The sequence below is a fragment of the Monopterus albus genome, unplaced genomic scaffold (assembly GCF_001952655.1).
Source record: "Monopterus albus unplaced genomic scaffold, M_albus_1.0 scaffold12.1, whole genome shotgun sequence".
Lineage (NCBI taxonomy): Eukaryota > Metazoa > Chordata > Actinopteri > Synbranchiformes > Synbranchidae > Monopterus > Monopterus albus.
The window spans coordinates 1,429,666-1,450,137 of NW_018127892.1; the positions used below are offsets into that span (position 1 = coordinate 1,429,666).

A 20,472-nucleotide genomic window follows, 5' to 3' on the forward strand; every position below is an offset into this window, starting at 1 on the left:
CCAAACATACCACAAAACATCAGTAAAATAGATTTCGCTTGCTTTTTGCAGCTGAGCTACTGATTAGTGTCGTTTACAAGAAAAAAAAATCGAGTACAGTGTATCCTAAATAAATTAAATTAGAACCACAAACTCACGAAAGGAGGAACTCTGTGCGTATTTGAATAGACCACCGTTCACACACTTCTTTGGGCATATTGATTTTCAATCATAAAGAGGATATTAAATTATTGTATACCACATGAACATTTGATATTTATGGTTAAATATATTTTAATAGTTTCTTATGATACCATTCATTTTGGTGTTTAGTATATAGCCAACTGAACATCAGAGCCATCTTTTTATTTAAAACCTCACTTTTAAAAACCAAAAAGAAAAGCATGTTAATGGACACAAAGCACTATGTTTCCCTGCTACTGTTGCCCAAAACCCACATCTCTAGTACAGTAGTCACACTATATAACCTCCAGCAAGAAATGTTGACAGCTACCTGTCTGGATGACAGATTTGGGGAGTTAACTTTGAGCATCAGGTCAGCTGTGAACCAACAGGCTGAGAGAGGAATGCAGTGAAGCTCCAGTTGTTAGGTTTCAATAAAGCCAACAAAAGATGGGGCCTTACAATTGAAGGTGCAAGTTTCACTCCAGCTGGATCAGTGAAAAACCCCCAAACATACCACAAAACATCAGTAAAATAGATTTCGCTTGCTTTTTGCAGCTGAGCTACTGATTAGTGTCGTTTACAAGAAAAAAAAATCGAGTACAGTGTATCCTAAATAATTAAAATTAGAAAATCTATCCCCCCACCACCACCCCCCACCCCCTTTCTTTTTTGGACGGTCACGTGATATGTTTGTGTTATTTCTATTGGCCAATTCATATTAAATGAGTTCTGGCCTTTTCCGGGTCTTACTGAAAAACATGCGAAAGTTAGTTCCTCCGAACGATGTAATTTCTCAATTAAAAGCGTTTTAAAACAACGTGCAGTGTTGTTATAATTTTTGACAGTTATAAATAAGTGTGTGTAATACAGTGAGTTTTTTGAAGTTGGATAAGTGTGTACTGATAACGATTTGGGCATTTTTTTTTGTCGCGGAGGGATCTATATGCTGCCACGGGCTCTGGCGTGGAGCGTGATTTGAATTCTCTTCGCTCCCTTTTATTGTTTTTATTTTCTCAATGAAAATGTGTTGAGATCTAAGCGATTTATACTTATGTTTTATACAGATATATGTTATTTTAACAGCAAACAATCCTTTTTTACCTTAAATTTATTAGGTAAGTATAGTTTACTTTCAGTCAGTTATCTTCAGCACTAACGTTAATATGCAACGTTAGGTTGCGTGTCGAATGAATAAATAACAACTAACTTTATTTTTCCCCCTGAAATTTTAGCTAGCGGATAGTATAGTAACTCTGACAGTAGTCAGATGTAGGTGTTATTTTAACTTATTCACTCAGTAATCGCATTTATTATGAAGCACAAGCAGGGCAATATTAGCATTCAGCAAAAGTCAGAGAAACATTACTTTTGGAAATGTTATGAACTTTGGCATGGCGGTTTGTCCGTACAAAATGTGGAGTTCATGTTAGCTGTAACGTTAGTGACCTAGAAACACGAGTCTTATCGGAACAACAACATTATTTTATGGAAATAATTTACAGGTGACCGAATAGTGTTGACTACTACTGTCATTCATCGGTAGTTTTCCCTAGTAATGTAACGTTGACAGATGTCCTTGAGCTCTTGAATTGGTGTTGTAAGTTGTAAGGTTCCTCAAACTGTCTGTGCAGAGATCTACCATGGAGATCAATACTGCTGACATTGAGGATCACCAGAAGGAGAAAATGTTGTCCACCTCAGAGGAGGACGCAGCTCCTACCTACAGTGACCCCTCACTCCCCCTGAATTTCTCAGAGCTCACACCTTGCCAGTTTGGCATTTCTGTCCAGAGTTTTATCCCAGCGTCATCATCAAAATGTAAAGGTAAGAGAACGAGCCTTTATTTGGTGTAAAACTGCTGTTTACTACTGCACTTGTTCCACAGACATACTGTAAATGTTTGCCTCATGTTGATTCTGCTGTGCTCAGTCGCCATGAGGAAGTTGTGTGTGTGTGTGTATATATATATATATATACATACTGTAGGGCTTGTTGTAATCTGTAAGGTTAGGAATTAAACAATACTAAACAAGCATAAGCATTTTAAACCATACTACAGTTTCAAATGTGACTAAGAGAATAACAGATATGCCTTCAGTAAGACATGACACATACTGTGTGTGGTGCCAGTTAATTGTTACTGATGTGACATTCTTCTCTGTCTTGCTCTAGATAAGTCTCGGATCGCACAAATCAAGGCAAGGCGGAGGTCCAGTGTTGGTGTCCGGGGCTCCCCAGAGACAAACTCCCTCATCCGGTTTATGGCTAAACAGAGGATGAAGACTCCACCGTCCCACCAGACATCAGAGGTAAGATGCTTCTTGGGATACTTTTGACTTACTGATGCTAGACATGACTGTACAGCATATGTTGTCTCTTTTAATTTATCAGACACAGCTAGTGATGGGTGGATGAAGCCTTATGAAGTTTTGGGGCTTTCTATTTGTGCTGAAAAAGATTGGAAGTGTTGGGTCATCAAGAAAAGCAAGTACTGTGACATCTGGTGACTTATAAAACTTGAAGCAGCTTTTAAAGACTAGGGCCTACCACCTCATAAATTTTCACAGTTTGGCCTCATGTGTGTAAAAAAGTCAAGAAGGCTGTTATTATTGAATCGTAATACATTTTCACAAAAGTCCTTCCTTTAAAGTAGATGTCACTATACAATATGTAGCAGTAACCCTATTAATAAATACACCAGTGAAAAGGCTTGGTTATTAAATATTTTGGTGTTACAGAATAATGTACTTTAATAATGATTAAGATCCAGGGATGTTGCTTATTTATGTAATCTTTTAAATGAGGCCCAGTGTCATGTGATTAGGGAATGAGATTCATTAAATGGTGCTATTTTATAAAAGTGATACCTGGTGGAAATGTTGTCATACATATGAGCATATCTTGTTAGTGTACATCACTATTTTTCAAAATGATTTTCTTTGTTGATTTCACTAATGCATCTAGTTTAGCTGCAAAACCTTAAACTATCCAACTCATTGAAGCTCTAGGCTTTCTCAATAATATCCTTAGGGCGTCATTGTAAGCTACTGACAGTTTCCGAAGACTGCCCTTTTTATAATTACACCACAGATGAGCAGTGTACAAGGAAGTACAATACGCTTTAAACAAAACCAGTTTTACTCCCACCGAGCATGCACCGTGCCAGTACATTAGCTTGTACATATAACATGCCGATATATATCCCCGTCATCAGACAAACAATCATTAATGACATGACCCAGGTACTTAACTTCATTACACACAGTTAAAATATTATCAGCTAACTTAAAAGAAGGAAATACAAGGGACCTGTCCTCGTTTGTACGGCATATCATAATGACACTTTTGACAGCATTATACTTAACATCGTGACATTCCCCAAACATTGAGCACACGTTCAAGAGCTGCTGAAGACCTGCTGAGCTGGGACTAAAAATCACAAGGTCGTCTGCATACATTAAATGATTCACTACTATACCACCGACCATACATCCTGTTCTGTACATATTTAACTCTTTAGAGAGATCATTCATGTAAAAATTAAACAAAATTGGGGAAAGCAGACTACCTTGTCTTACCCCGTTACAGGTCTGAAAGGGTGCAGATATACAGTTATCCCATCTGACAGACATAGTCTGGTGGGCATACCAGTATGACAAACATCTCACAATATATTTAGGTACTTGGGCGTCACACAGTACCAACAATTCAACTGTATTAATTGCAATATTTATACTTCATATGACATAAAAAAAACAATGTGTCTTTACAGACGTCTCTGATTTCCCAAAGCAAATGACTCTTTTTAGTAATTATTATCAAGCATGGAGAGTAGGCTTCAATTAATTCAGTTAGATATCCCACTGTGTGCCTTTCAGTGTTGGGCATTAACGTTAAATGACTAATGTAAGGCATTATATTATTTTCAAAACAGTAACAATATTTCAGTCACTAATCTAAGCCATTGGTGTGTTCCCTGAACTCAGTCTTACTTTTGTTTTAGACTGACTACCTTTTAACATGCACATCCAGGCAGGATCAATTCAGCTGCTATCCCAACAGCTAATCAAAGGATGGAGGAGGGTGAGAGGCATGCTTTCAGTAGTTGGAAGTATTGACATTATTTCATCTCAGCCAAAAATGCAAATAACATTATAGTGCATTAGAAATTTTTCAGCAAAATGCTTTCAAATTCCAAAAGAGATGTCTACTTTAGTAAAGCATCTGGTAGAGCAGCAAAGCAACATGAAACAGAGAACTCCTTTTTCAATGAGTAGTGTGTAGTAGTGTGTAAAGAGTAATTGATTACAGTTTTCAAGTAACTTGGCCAACTCTGATGCCTATGCACAAATAATGTGTGTGAGTTTAGTGCTGGATCCAAAGGACAGATACAATCTCAACACATCTCTAATGACCTAGTAAATCCATAGTGAAATGAACAGAAGAGTTCTGCTGAATTCAAGTCCGGTAGAAGAGTGCACTGCACGCATGTCTATAAGAATGTTTGTAAAATTATATGTGACTAGAGATGGGGGGATGATACTGGAGCTTGTTTCATTCCTATGTAAGAGCTTGTATGAAATGAAGAAAGCCATGTGACTGATGATGTTGAAAGCTTCAAATGTCACTGTTGCTTCAGAAGGTATGGACGAGTGCTAGCGAATTGTTCGTGTCATCTCGAATTAGTACATTTTCCGCTGTTTTAAGAAACCTGATGTTTAAATTTATTTGTCGCTTGAATGATTCAAAAAATCATATCATTTTATTGTTGACTAATGTTGCACACAGTGACATGCGTTTTACTTCTGCTCTCTGGAAACACTGGTATACCTGTCTTTGCAAGGGGCAGTAGTTTTATGGGTGTTCTTGTGCTCTCGTCTTTATGTATTTTCTGTTTTATTGTTTCATTTTTAAACTGTTCTTTTATTGCTTTTATTTGTTTTGAACCTGGACCTTGAGTTCTGTAATAAAGTGTCATCATCATCATCATCACACATTGTTTTTCTCATCAGCTTCAGTGAAATTACTTGAGGGCAAGTCATGATTATTGTGGCCGACTTGTCTAATGCATGTAACACAATGGCTAGAATGGCTAGAACTACTGACGTTGTGTCCGGTTACAGCAATGATCTGCTGTGTGCTGCCCTGAATTTTATTAAGCACACCCAGGACGCATTAATATTGACAGTAGCCTGCTTTCCACTTGAATGTCATCTTAATGCAGTAAAGGAACAGACCAGAACAAAAAGCAGTGGAGCTCCTGCTGTGACAGTGGTTTTTGAGTGACAGAAAGACTTCAGGCAAATGCTGCTAAATAAAGCCGTATTATAGACAGGGGATTGCTTTAAGTAAAATCAAGCTTGACAGGGCACCACATGTGAATGAGCACGAGGCAGAAACACTACACTAAACTACACTAAAATACACAATCTGCCATGTGTGTAGCTCAATTAGCCTAGATCCGAGGAAGTCGCACACCCTCCTACATACTCAACAGTATTAAACAGTACAAGGTAGAGCCAGACTAATGCATTTATGTGAACAGATAAAAAAAAATTACAATCACAGCAGAATAGACTAATATGAGAAAATATAATTTCACACATTTGCTTTGTTTCCAAGTGGTGAACAATTTAGAATAGCTTGTGAAGCTTGGAGGAGACCCTTCATTTACATTTCATTTTTATGTCATATGAAGTATAAATATTGCAGTTAATACAGTTGAATTGTTTGTACTATGCAGTCAATAGAAAGCTGGTCCCTCCCTGGCTTCTCTGTAATTAAAATACTAGTTTTAGGGAAGAAACAGTATGAGCCAAATCATCCACAGAACTCTTGCTGCGTCTGCCATGTTGAATACAATAACATAGTACAGTACATTGCTGCTTCCATCCTGTAGGCCTGCTCTTAAGTTGGTTTCCCCTTAACAAAGAGAATGTCAGTCACAGTGTACTCTAATAGGAATAAGTCTTCATGGCATAAAAAGCCTGATAATGTCCACTCACACTTGTCACATCACTCTTGTACAGTTATCCATTCCTTGGCTCTCCGTCTATTCTCGGTATGTTTCAAACCAAAATACACTAAGTATGAAATGTATTTTAGTTGGGCTAATAATTTGCTGTTATAGTTGTTTACATCAGTATTGTGAACATAGTCCAGTGGCCTTATATTCTGACTCATGATCATTTGAGAAAATGCAGTACTTTTGAATTGTGCATACGATTTTAACTGATACTTGCATAACAGAATGTATGATTAAACTTTTAAATAGACAGCTTTGATAAGATTTCTGTGCTGGCTCACTCATTGCTTTCTGACCAATGGCGGATAGGAGGTGGGCACTGAAAAGCTTAGGCCAATGAACTGAGTCTGCTTCCAAGTAGAAAATGCTTTGCGCTAAGATGGAAATGACAACTGTGCATTTAGCCGTATGTTGACAAAACTATGTATATTTGGAGCTCAGTGAGCATATAGTGGACAGTAGAGAAGTGCATTATGTTTCAGGAGTGGTTTAAGAGGTTTCTCTGTGCTTGTGGATCTTTTTTCCACAGTGAAAAGCAGTTCACAAGACTGCAGGTGGTGAGTCTGATAAAGGGAATCATTTTAGGTCAAATTCACTTAAAGGGAAGTAATTTTTTACTCTTGTGTGAATGGTAATGATCGACTATGACTTGCAAAGCTCAGCAAACCATAACATTCCAGAACTGTGTGTGGAAGGAGAATGTGATAGATGTGCTGCCTCTCAGTAATACCACTTCTGTAATTTCAGAAGTCTATGACCTGTCAAGCTGCATCACTGAGCAGATATGTTTGTTTTTGCTGTCTCAACTCAGCATGTCAGAGGTAGCCCCTTCCTTCCCCGGGTCGCCTCCACACTGAAGCAGAAGATAGCCTCCTTCCAGAGACTGATTGATGAGGAGGAGGGTGAGGTCTGTGATCCGATGCCAAGGCAGGACAGCAATGGTGGAGGATGCATCAAGACAAGAGATTATCTGTCTGGTGAGGCTGCTGCTTGCCAGAGGATTAATAGTTTCATTTCTCAAAAGGATCTGTGGCAGTAGCGTTTCTTTATCATGTCTGGATGCACAGTTCAGAAGCAGTGGATTAATGTACAGTTTAAGCCTGATTCTGACAGCATGTTATGATGTAGTTATTTCTTCTGAGCTTGTGATCTTGGCCTTAAATGGGCCAATTTCTGAGCAGTAATCAAGTAAGACCTTATCTCCTTTCCTTTGATCAAGTTTTAAAAGTTTTTCACACTGTATTTATATGTTTATTGGATTGGGTGTTTTTATTTTCATATAATTGAGTTGTCTCCAAATCCCATTTGTTTTTGTGTGTATATGTAATGTTCCTTTTTGATACATGTTTTCGTTCCCTTTCAGATGATACCAGCCTTGATAGAGGAAAGGAGAACCACCCTCTAGTGACGACACCCACGCCCAGCAAAAGGAGGCGCCTGGGCCCCCTTGAAGGCTGTGAGGTAGAGATTAGTGAGGCCAGCACTCCTATACTTACTTGACTGCTATGAGTAATTTAACTAAAAGGTCTTCTCTGTGTACTTGGCTTCCATTGAGTCCACAGTTTGTTTGTAACTCCTACCTGGGACTACAAACATTTAAAAAGAGAAAAACAAGCACTTTCAAACAAGCCAAGTCCTGGATATTGAGTTTTATTTCTTTATTACCGCATCTTCTTTGTCCTTGTTTTTTAATTTTGGAGTTTCTACTTGTTATTACATTTCACCAAATACAAGTTTTACATTCTGTAGCATTCAAAGCATTAAAACAGCAGTTTGGTTTTCTGTAGCCATGAGAGAAATGATTTTTTTTATGTTGTGGTGCAGTGCAGCACAATGAAAACTGGGAATTCCTTAATCATGTCCACAGGAGGAGGAGGACCAAGTGACACAGGCTCTGACAGAAGCACCACTGCCATCCAGTGAAACTATGGGAAAGGGCCAAGCTGTGCTTATTTCCCCACCCCTCTGTGTAGACTTGGCGCTCCAAACCTGGACTCCTAAGGTTAGGTTTTAACATACAGGTACACAATTGTTCAGAATGAATCACAGACATTGATGTAGGCTTTTAGTGATATTGGTATGACACACATGACCTCCTGCTACAATGTTTTTTGAATAACAGAATGATATTACAGTGTTTCACATGGAAAACGACAAAACAAAACCATATCTAAACCAAAAGCAGTTGAGCAACGGACAGTATAACCACATTCAGTTGGATTTCAAGCAGAAATATTTAGTTTTGAAGTGATGCTAAATGATATTTTTAATGTTACCTAACCAAGCACACTGTTTTTTGAATCAAGCGTGTCATTGCATTTAAATCTCAACATGGTACAATGCAGCAATCGTGTCTCGACTGCAGCCACACAGCAAATAACAGGGCAGGCCTAGAATAATGGTGCCCTGCAGAGCCAAAGTGTGACTTCCCTAAACCAAATGTTAATGTGCCCTAAAGTACCCATGTGAGGTCATGAAGGCAACTCCATAGAAAGTGCAATTTTTTTGAAGTGTTGAGAAATGTCAGGTGAACGTACTTTAGTAAATCTGTGGATTGGAGTGTTTTTCCCCCACTCTATATTCATGTCCTTTCTTTCAGTCCAACACAGAATAGCCTCAGTTTTCTGATCCACTTTTCTACCTCTATATCAGAGCTGTATTCATTAAGTTAAAGAACATTTTCTGCACCTGCTGCTTTACATTTTGCAGAAAGTTTTCACCTGCACAACCCCTACTAGGCTTTTATTATGGCCTAGCTGTAAGAAAGGCAGTTCATTTGTCAGTGAGGATGATACTGTTCAGTAACAAATTAGTCTGCACTACAAAATGTGGACATTCATTTTAAAACAGGTGCATTCCCTTTGAGTGAATTGGGGCTTTGATAAAGTGACATGAACTCAGGAACTGAAAAACTGGCACTCCATAAACGAACTTCTCTAGGCTGCAGTATTCAGACTACCACTACCTTGGTTCAGAAGATATTGGTACACTGGACATTTTATGTTCTGCAGATCGCTTTTGAAGGAAATTTGAGGTGTTTTTGGAAATAGACTTATTTGAAACAGGGAACAGCTGGTCTGGCTCTGACCAGTGTTAGAAGAACCCACCTACTGGTACCTCTGAAGCTGACTTAACACCCTATGTGTTGTTTGTTTAATCCATACACAAACAGAACAGTAAAAATGACTAGATGTTTTACAAGTAGTTGTGTGCTAGAATTTTTTTCTCAGCTGGGGGCAGAGATTTCCTAGATTCTCCTCACATTACCTGGCCACATCATGGTGACAACAAGATCCAAGGAAATCAGTATACCTGGCCAAGATATAGTGCACAAGGGTGGTACCCATTGTCAAGGAGTAGCTTAAAGCAAAAAAGCGAGAAAAGGCATTTCCCTAAATGTCAAGCTTTAACTTCATATATTGCAAGCAGAAATGTGAAGGAAACATTTGTGGTGAAATTCATTAGATGAATGGACTAAGTAGAGGATGAGGATGATTTCACAGACGGTATCCCTTCCGTGTACTAAATTAGATGCTATTATCAGAACCTGCTTTGTGAAGCTCCTTGAATCACAGTCCAGCAGAATGGGGGATCTCGTGTATTTTCTCTCATCAGGACACTGTCTTTGAACCCCCAAGTCCCGGCCAACCACCACCTGACAATCCTTCAGCTGCTTCACCAGCCCGGCCTGCTTCGCCCCTCCACATCTCTTCTCTCCCTTCTCTGCTGGAGGTGCAGCCCACAGGTAGGGCTACGTATCACTCCATATATATATATATATAGGTACTTTTTTTAGAGAAATATTATTAATGAATCTCTTTTAGTAACCTTTAGCATAATAAATATTGTTTGCATAATGCACAGGGGCAAACTGATGCTAAAAAATAGATTACTAAAGAATTTTGAAACATGAGGCGTAGCCTACAGCAACGGACCTCGCAAAGACCAGGGTGCACTGTGCTGCATCCTTTTTCAAACAACATAGTTTATTAATTAATTTTACAATTTGAAAATAGAGTTGGAGTTTGATAACATTTTATTCAGTCTCAATCCAGAGTCAAATTAAATCATCAAATATTGTCCTGTTTTTCTTGCTGACCTACAAGCACATTGAGAGCCTCTGTAAATATGAATCTGATGGAATCAATGTTAACTAAATGATTTTTTAAATGAAAAAGCCATGATCAGCAATGGCTACAATGGAAAAGCTTCTGCTTGAATGTTTTGTGCACTGGTTTATTAAATATTATTTTTGAGTCAGACTGGCACCAAAACCCATCTGGAGACCGTGTCGAACATTACAACAAACGTGTAGTAAACAGAGGTTAAGTTAATTATGATGATTTCTAGAAAAGTACATTAAATACCTGAATATAAATTATGTTTACCTGTATATAAGTTTTGATTATATAATGTAATTGTTATTTACACAATTCAGTAACCACTTCTATGTTGCTGTCATTCCTGAAGTAGAAAAACTTTATCAGAAATTACCATAAAATTGAGTGGCCACACTAACAAGTATCAACAAAACCTCAGTATTTATAAGCAAGCTATCTGCTGTTTACTGCTGTTCAGCTTGCATTGTCTTTGTTTTTTCACTTTGCTCTCTCTGTAACAAGTTAGAGGGCTACAAAGTGTGAAATTAGAATTCAAACTAGACAGTTCAGCGGTGAAAGCAGCACCAGCAGTTTAATTTTAGTGACTTTGCCTCCTCGTTTCATCTTTCTGTAATAAAACTGAAGTTGTGAGCACCTCACTTTCACTACTTTAATGAGTGTGTTAGAATTTCTGAGGAAACCAGAGCAGAAAACCAAGCTGTACAACATTATCCTGGCAAATAAACAGACTAGCTTCCTTCTAACTACCTCTTATGCTATTAAGACTTGATCAATGTTTGTGCTGGTCTCACTGGGAACTGTGGTCCTTCCTCCACTCAGCCTAACGAGCTCAAACATAGTCAACCATAGATATAAAGGCCTACACTTAGATGCAGCATGAACATGTATCATTTCTTAAGTAATAGTAGCATGTGCATAAACTGCTGCTGACATCATGGGGATGCATCAACCCCCCCATCTAACCATTAGCTATTAGCTGTTAGCCTAAGGACCTCAATAATTAACACATGCCAGCATTGGAGAGTCTGTGGGCAAACCTGAAACAATCGCTGCTCTGTAAGTTTATGTTCATTTAGTGGTTGTTTTTGATAAGTTTTTCTCACGAATGTTTTCTTGCATAATGAAGGTGTCATCACCTATGTGACATTAAATCACTTAAATGTTGGCTTTGTGTGAATGCACTTCGAATGAACTTGGCAACTGAATAACATTACCTTCGCCTTGATTTCTCTCCTGCACTGACTCTGATCCTCTCTACTTCTTGTGGTTGTGCACTACTTTCAGACCTGACAAATTTTTACAAGACTGAATGTGCTTGGGTGCAAAAGTAACAACGTTCACTTGTTTGAACAGCCACAAAATATTAAGGCACAGCAGGACACTTCTCTCGGGGAGGACTTTTTCTAGCACTTTTCTTTCTCTTTGGCAGTTTTGGCAGCACCTTTCCCGGCGCACTTTGCTGATTACGATACAGCACCAGCATATCAGCGTACTGCCGCAATCACAGTTAATCAAGTGATAGAAATCCACAGAGTACAGTGCTTGCTACAAAATAGTGTTTTCCCTGAAAACACCAACCAGAGTTCTGTTGAGAGCTGGAAGCAGTACAAAATTTGACAGCCACCTCATAATTTTGTATGCAGAAAAAAGCCTGGGCAGTCCTTAGATGTCTCAGATGGTGTTAAACAAGGCTGAACTTCTGCTGTGCCATACAAAATATTGTCTGATAAATTCATAGCTGTTTTCTGTTTCTTGTCTTATTTTCTTGGAACCCGTAGTTATAAATCAATTTGTAATTGCACAGTTTTTTTGTGATATTTTTAAAATTGCCTTTATTTTGTATTATTATTTATCTATTTTATATTTAGACTTTATATTGTTTGGCATTCATTGTGGGAGAGCAAAGGAAGAATTTCATTGTGGAGGGAAACATGTTTCCTTACCCCTGATATGTTTGTAAGATGTTGGAGAGTTTCTCCACCTGTTACTACAATATCAGGATCATGTTTGAGTTTATAGCAAGGTACCTTTAGTTTCTGCCTTTGCATATGTTCTCTAATAAGGGCAACAAAAATAAGTGTCTTATTTCTGCATTCAGAGTTTTACTGTCTGTGCAGGTTTGGATCACTCCACTCAGGCATCAAGTATTAAAAAGAAGAGGGTTCGTTTTGGAGGCCCACTTTCTCCTGAATTCTTTGATAAGAACCTGCCCCCCAGCACCCCATTGCAGAAGGGGGGCACACCAGCCCGAGCATCCACACCAGGTGGGAACTTAAAGCTGCGCTCAGTGCTGAAGACACCACAAGCTCAGCCGGACCTCATCAGCCCCACTGTATTTGGTGCCTCCCCTACGCTTGCAGTGTCTCGCAAGCACAGAATCAAGTCTGTAGGAGAGGACAGTGAGGACAAGGAAGGAAAGGTAGAGAAGATGCCAAGATGTTTTGACTCTATGTCATAACATAATAGTTGCAACAGTGAAAGTTCACATATGGAGACCCTGATAATCAGGTTGCACACAGCCACAAATATTCAGGATATTTCTACAAAAGCTAGGGCAGTTTTGGTTATTAATAACTCTGACATGTCATGACACACATACCCATGTTGCGCATGGTTTTTACTTTGCCACACCATTTGTTTTTCTTGTAGCATGCTTAAATGTTATACCTGAAGGTTACATATACATAAATTGTGTGTTACCTAGAAGAGCCAAAATATGCCACATTATCTATTCTAGGTTATACTGTACATATTGTAATCTCCATTGATTTTCTTTATTTTCTGATCCTAGGTTGTTTTCCCTTCATTGGAGGAGATTGACAGTCAAGTGAAAAGTGATACAGGTTGAATATTACAGTTTATTGAACCTGAGCATTACAGTGTGTCTCTAGTGGAATGTAATTAAACTTTGCTTTTATGTTTTCAGAATGTACATGGGACACCGTGCCGTTGAATTTAAACACTGCTTTCCATGAGGAGTTTGTTTCTCAGACTGTGACAGGTGAACCACAGTTTTTTTTTTTCTTTGTCACTTCACTTTGTCCTTGCCTCTCCACATCTCCATCTCACCTGTCTCCTAACAAATCCTGCCTGGTTCAGACTATGCAAATTTTTTTTTTGTCTGCTACAATGATTGCTGTGTCACATTACACGATTATAGCATCATACATTCTTGGAAAAGGGATGTAAGAGACTACATGTTGGTACCCGACAGATCACAGCCTGCCATCGTTCACAGCTTGGAGGTACCAGGGGCTGGGGGAGGAGTGTGTGTGATACTGACTGCTGGTGTTCAGAAAAGCATAAGAAGGGGTGTGGATAGATAACCGTGGACCCTTCGATGGGTCGTGTGAAGAAAGCAGCAGCCTATGTTGTCTCTCCATCACTGATAACTTGAAGTAGTCAGTTAAAAATAAGCATTTTAGGCAGTAGTAAAATGGAAAACTAGTTAGCTAGTCCTGATAGGGTACCTACTTCACAAGGCTGACTGTGAAAGTTAATATTCTTATGTTACCGGTATGACTGTGATATTTAATGGCTATGGTTCAGTCCAATATGTCAAAAATAGGTGAACAGAAGAGCGATATCTGTGCTCCTGTTGGTCGGCGTCAGCACCCTCATGTCATAGACGATGAAAATATTCTGACATGCTAGATTTTGTGTTTCGGGATGTTGTGTGTGCAGCTCAAACAAACCATGTTTCTCAGTTTGAAGTCAGCCTAACAAGGTATTGCCGCTCCACAAGTGGGTCAGAGATAGTGGACTACTTTTTCATTTGGTTTAGCAAGCTCAAAGTCTTGTGAAACATGTTTAGCCTCTCTTGTTTACTGTTTATCAGAATCAGCTTTATTTGCCAGGTGTGCTGAACACGAGGAATTTGACTCTGGTACAGCAGCTCTCAATGTGCACGTACATATCCCCATGCAAGGCAACAGCAAGGGGCAAGTATACAGTATACCAACATAAGGTATATTGTTTACTTGCCCCTTGCTGCCATGGCAACCAAAAATAGTTACCGTTGATCAATATTACTATTGCCCACCGTCATTGTCAAGCCAGTCGTGTTCTAAAACGATCGTGATTCAGATCTAAAACTGAAGATTTTTCCTCAGAGTCTGAGATTAAAACCAGCCCACCCTCCCAGATGGATGTCCTGGATGAGCCTGCAGTCTTACCAGAGACAGAGCAGCAACCTGAAGCAGCTCTAGTCAGACCTCGCAGCCAAAGGAAAAAGGTCTGCCTTAATTTAAACTATTTTGTATCTGCTCTCTTGAGTATGTCCTTGTGGGTGTGCCAGATATTTTTTAGCAGCACCTTGTTTCACATTTATACAGTAACTATTAGTATTGCAGATGTTATTTAATTATCACTATCCTCTATAATTTTCCATGCATTAAAAAACTTCTCAATTTCTCTCATAGCAACCAAGACCAGAGTGTGTATCTGCCAGTGAGGCTCCAGCTCGCTGCTGCAGTCGGAAGAGAAAGGTGTGCTATTACTGCAAACTACTCTCAGCTTGATCCCACTTGTAGAAATCCACGTTTACCAGATGAGGTTGTCTTTTTTAATAATGTAGTGGCCATAACATGCTCCTATCTAATCTACTGTTTAATTTGTCTGGATCATAACTTAATCACATCTGAGGCTATCCACTTTATGCATGAGAGAGTGTGTTAGAGATGCACTCTGTATCACGTATGCTCATGCCAATTCTGTGCTCTCCCAGCAGCCAGAGGAGAGCAAACCTGTGAAGAGGTCAACACGCTCTGCTGCCAAGTTGGCCTCAGTAAAGATGAAGGTGAGTTGGCTGAGTCTGCTTTTTAGATTTCTCTTTACACCACTTCACAGCAGAATCTACAGACATGTCTTTCTGGGAGGCAGCCATGGAGCTGATAGCTGCACAGTCTGACTACAATTTGCTTTGCCTGTGTTACAGAAAAGAACAATGTGCATTGATTGTTGTATGCCCCTGTGTTTCTTCTACATACACAAGATCATAAGTAATAGGAATTCCATTATTAAACCTTTAATATATAAAGTGGTGCATGAATGGAGAACCTGTACTGCTGTCAGAGGCTGACAAGGCAGAATGTGTTTCTGGTTTATTATGACATAAATCTCATAAAAACAAACCAACAATGTGTTATTGTCAGTGCTTTTTAAGTTCCCTATCCTATCTGCGGCTCTCAGCCCTGTGCCATCCATACTTAGTGCACATGTAAATCTTTAAAACCAGGCCACAGGCAGCTGAGCACTTTCTCTAATCAAAGTAAACAGGGAATTTGTTGGACTATTTTCAGTGGTTGATTTGATGTGTTAGTATTTACATCACCACAACAACTTATGTGGGATCAACTCAAAATAAACTTCAGTGCCCATGTTCCTTATAATGAAGGCGCATGCTGCCTAGTAGTACGGTGTGGCTACGGGTGGTTTTAGTGGAGCTCATCAGTACACAACACATCCATTGTTAGTTTTAGGATTTTCATGGTATTTGCAGACAATAAGAAAATATATATATGTCTGCCAACAGACATCTTTTAAGCCTGTTTAGACAAGAGTAAATAATGAATGGGATAATTAGGTGAGTGCTGCTATTGGGTCTAGAGCTGTGCCTCTTGCTAACTACATGTATTGTTATGGACGGTAGCTTGTAACTGACAACACGCTCCCTAATGCATCAGACCAGTCGTTTGAAAGCAGTCTGGACAGCTGTAGCTGTCTTGACTGTAGCTCACATTACAACAGTCAGTTTACTGAGCTTGCAGCATCCAGCTCTTCTAACAGCTTTGTAATATCTGTTTTTCTCTTTCGTACATGGCTGTATATCAGTCTAAATTGGTTCCTTTCCATCAGGTTAACCCAATAACTTTTCATTTCTCCCATTACTCTCCACTGAATGTTGGCTGAGCTGATGAATAATAATAAATAATTTGATACTCACTATAAAGCACCAGGCATCATTCAGTCAAGACAGTAATTATCAGAGTACAAACCGGAATGACGGCATTGCCCAGTAGCATATCCACTGTTAAAAACACCCTTGCTCCCATAGAGAAGGATATCCCCTAAGTAAAATATTGTTTTATTTCTGTTATATTTTTATTTTAATGTATTGTTAATGTGATATTTGTCCTAAATGTATAACAAATTAATTATTCATATACTGTATTCAGTAAAGCCCAACCTGTGACACTGCCTACACAATGACCCACTAATCACGTCATCATGCACTTAGGATTACAATTACTGTAAATGTCCCTTGGTAATCACAATGACAGATAACCAGTCAAGTATTGATTAGATGTACAAAATCGATCAGTCTGCATTGTGTCATACCAACACTTTCAGTAAAGGGTAGAGACCTGCTCACGATGCAGATCGTTTTCCACAGATGACCTCCGCAGCGAAACACCAGTGGAACAAGGATGTGGACCGCTCCCTGTACGGCTCTCGGGAATACGCCTCCAAGAACCCCACCCTGAGTCCCATCCGCGAGAGACTGTCCTTCACTAGCCAGTCTCCAGCAGCACAGCAGACTCCCTCTGCGGGCTGTGCAGGTAAAAAAACAAAACAAAAACACATCTTTGTCCTGCAGCTTTAACAGTAGTAGTTAATTATGAATTTTGTTTCTTTGCTGTAATGTTGACAACCCTTTATAATCCCTGTATTTGTTTTCCTACATATATTTTTCCAGAACATACAACCCTTCAAAATTTATGGTTGCTGTTTTGTCTCGCATTTCTGCCAACAGCCCAAGATCAGGAGACCCACCTGAACCCTGAGATGGCTAACGACATTCAAGCAGTAGGTGATTTCACTGTGACAAATGCCTTGGAACATCCTTCTAAAGATTTGGACACATTTCCCCATTCTAGTAAAGGAAGGGCGTCAAGGAAGGGCAGGAGGTTATCAGGGCCAAGGGGCCAAGACAGAGGGCTGAAGATGAGGAAGGTCAGTGTTGCCAACAGTGACCAGCTCAGTGAACAGCCTCTGGATCACACTAGAGGCAAGTCAGAGGAGCACTGTGAAGACCAGACCACTACAAATTTTGAGGGATCAAGCAAAATCCCATCGACACATAGTGCACCTGAACAGGGAGGAGCTGACATTGACCTTAATGCCCAGACTTTTGCACATACACCCAGCACAGACTCAGACAGGAAGCCAGAGGGCGATGCCCTTCCACATGCCTGTCCACCTTCAGATGAAGAGCTCAACACATTGAATGTGCCAGTAGGGCCAGAGCAAAGCAGCCACGTAGAGGAGGGAGTGAACCTTCTGGACCTGGCCCCCTGGCAGGCTGACTTTAACTTTGAGGATGTGTTCAAACCTGTGGTCACGAGGGGGCAGCGTTCAGTGCGCCGTAGCCTGAGGAATCAGAGCAGAGCAGATTACAGCAGCGACAATGCTGGTCTCGCCTGGCTGCCTCAGACCTCCCCTGACTGCAGTGAAAAGGGCCGCAGGAGGGCCAGGGGCCGACGACTCAGTGCTACTCTACCTGTCCAACCATCACTTCCTGAAGAGGCACGAGACAACACTTCATGAGACTTTAAATTGACCACACAGTTCACTGTCCTGTTCTATAACTGAACTGCAATTAATACATTTATTACACTGTCATACATATGTATTTTAAAATGGAATGAGGTGATTGGTGATGAAGAACAGGCTGAATGTTTTGTCTCAGTTAAAACATTGATGCTTTTGTACCCTGTGAATTATTTGCGCTGACCAGTGATTTGTAGCCAGATTCCCTCTGGTAACCCGGACAGTCAATACACTGAGAGCCCAGTCATCTCTGCTGACCACCACCTAATCAATATCCAAGCACTCAGCTGGTAATCACGGTGCATCTTCACTCTCACTCTCCAAAGTCACAGGATCGAGCATCTCCAAGTCAATACCTTCTCTTTGTGGATGGATGACTGGACTGCATTCACCATCTGTCAGGCAATGCTGGGAGGGGGCAGGAATAATGAAGTAGTGATGGAGGGAGAGTGTGTGCCTTACACACAGAAGTCAAGTTAATGGGTTTAATGATGTTCATTAGTTGTTACTAGAGTGTTTTGGGGGGGGGTTGGCCTTTTTTTTTCCTTTTCTCATGAGCCACACTGTTAAACTGTATTTTCTCAGCTTTTAATGAATGTTTTTAATATTCTGTCAATAATTGTTAGTGACAGCCAGTCCGATTGAAATTCTTATGTTGCATCAGATTAAAAATGAGTTGGTGTGCATTCATTCAGTTTCTGCAGATGCCAGAATGTACCTCGCTAGGCTCTAATTGTGATTTAAACATTACGGTTGCATGTAAAAACACTTGATTACGCCAAACTGTGTTCATTTCAACTGACTATATAGACTCTCTGGAAGGGCTTCTTCCAGAGAGTCCACATGTGTGGTCACTTCAGTTCAAGTACAACAGCTTTCCCTTTTGCCTAAACCAGGATGCTATAACAGAATAAATCACTACTTTGATGACCTTTTTGAACGCAGCCAAATGCCTGGAAGTAAAATTACCTGTAGCCTCAGATTCCAGCAGTCACATTCAAATCAGCCCGTCTTTACTGGCTCCATCCATCTGTCAGAAAGGGGTGAAGAGAGCAGTAACAAATTGAGTTTCAAATTCACTTCACATACAAAAATTGGCTCACAGAATGATGCATGACTGTAATCTATCCGTCACTGGGTAATTGACTCCCTACTTTTACACCAAGCTGGAGTCACATGACCAAAGGACACCGATGATTTCTGGCTCTCAGTGTGTGCCAAGATCTCTTCTGTGTTCCTAGTGGCAGACAGGTGGACAGAACCCTGTAGTTAGTGATGTGGTTGTGGGATGATGCAGTGGAGCTACTGTGCCATCTGGTGGTAGCAGTGAGGAGGTGCAGTAGCCACTTGTTCATCCATCAACTGTGGAGATGAAAGAAGTCATGGGAGCTGATGTCACCAAGAGAGGAAATAATTTTGTTGTTATGCATTTATTTGTGTTAAATGGGGGGGTCTACTTCTGAGCATAAATCACTTAAGACTTCTGTGTGTTTCCTTATTTTCATAGTGTCATATGCCCTCCTCCTAACTACATCTCTTACCCTTTCTGATTTTAAAACTTGTGGCTGGCAGCATCTTTGTGAATAGGCTGTTTTATTATTAGAGTGTTTAGCCAAACTGGTGCACCTCTATACAAGTGTCTGTGTGTGAGAGCGAGTGGAAAAGAGTGTGTGTGTGTGTGTGTGTGTGTGTGTGTGTGTGTATATAAGGGGTGTGAAGCTGGATCCCCTGTCCCTGGCAGACGGGCATAGTGAAAACGGCTTAACACAAGAACAATGGAGTCTTTTGACCAAAATGAGCCCCCAAGACATGTGGCCTCCTGTCACCGTGGCAACCCCCCATGGGACAGGGAGCGGGCTGACAGCTGGAGAGAAGGACCTACAAAAATGGAGTCCCTCGCTTTCTTCCACTGCTCTATATTTTTTCCTCTTCGCCCTATCTACTCTAGGACCTTACAAATGTGGGTTACACCTCATTTTATAGCTTCATGTGATTGACCTTATGGACTTGACTCCCCACCAACAACTTCTAACAAAAAAAGAGTTGGATGCAACAATAAATCAGGTCTTTGTGGACTCTTGTATTTGTCACTAATAGGAGCACTGACAAATATGGGTCTGAGCCACAAGAGTTCACAGTAACCACACTTGATTTTATGCCTCATTTTAAACAGATGAGCACTTTCTGCACAGACAAAAAGGCAAAATAAGTTATTTGTACTTTAAGATTTAGAGACCTTTGTCTTTCAATTAGTTAATTAGTAGCTGAATGGCATTAAGTTGTCCTGCTGCCTCAGTCCTGTCTGTGCTCAGTGCTGCGAGCCCTCGATTATTGATGCTGACAAGCCGTGCACAGCTCTCCTATGGAGCTAAAGACAGCAGGAGGAGGGCAACAAAACAAAGGCAGGACAACAAGAGACCCTGTAGCTACTCTCAGTGGTTTGCTGTCCCAGTGTGTCTGCATGCTGTAGCTGGCTCCAGCCTACTGCAGAATGCAGAAAGCATCCACACTATCACAGAGCTGCTACTGGAACCATTTTAGTATCAGTCATATTGTAGTCAAAAAGTGCTATTTAAAAAAAACTCATCACTAGAGCATATAAATATTTTT

At 40.1% G+C, this 20,472-nt stretch overlaps 1 protein-coding gene across 2 annotated transcripts; it reads left to right on the forward strand.

Annotated features, from left to right (window-relative positions):
• Positions 1–921: 921 nt before the first annotated feature.
• cdca2 (cell division cycle associated 2) lies at positions 922–18,530 on the forward strand. 2 transcript variants are annotated; one of them, XM_020590605.1, is made up of 15 exons: positions 922–1,280; positions 1,797–1,989; positions 2,338–2,474; positions 7,002–7,167; positions 7,554–7,651; positions 8,058–8,192; positions 9,806–9,935; positions 12,429–12,730; positions 13,103–13,154; positions 13,238–13,312; positions 14,424–14,545; positions 14,733–14,798; positions 15,038–15,109; positions 16,706–16,871; positions 17,066–18,530. In XM_020590605.1, the coding sequence occupies exons 2-15, from the start codon at positions 1,806–1,808 to the stop codon at positions 17,857–17,859; spliced, it is 2,499 nt and encodes an 832-aa protein (XP_020446261.1). In that variant the 5' UTR covers positions 922–1,280; positions 1,797–1,805; the 3' UTR covers positions 17,860–18,530. The 2 variants fall into 2 exon arrangements, with proteins under 2 accessions (XP_020446261.1, XP_020446262.1); XM_020590606.1 differs by having other exon boundaries at positions 15,041–15,109.
• Positions 18,531–20,472: the final 1,942 nt, after the last annotated feature.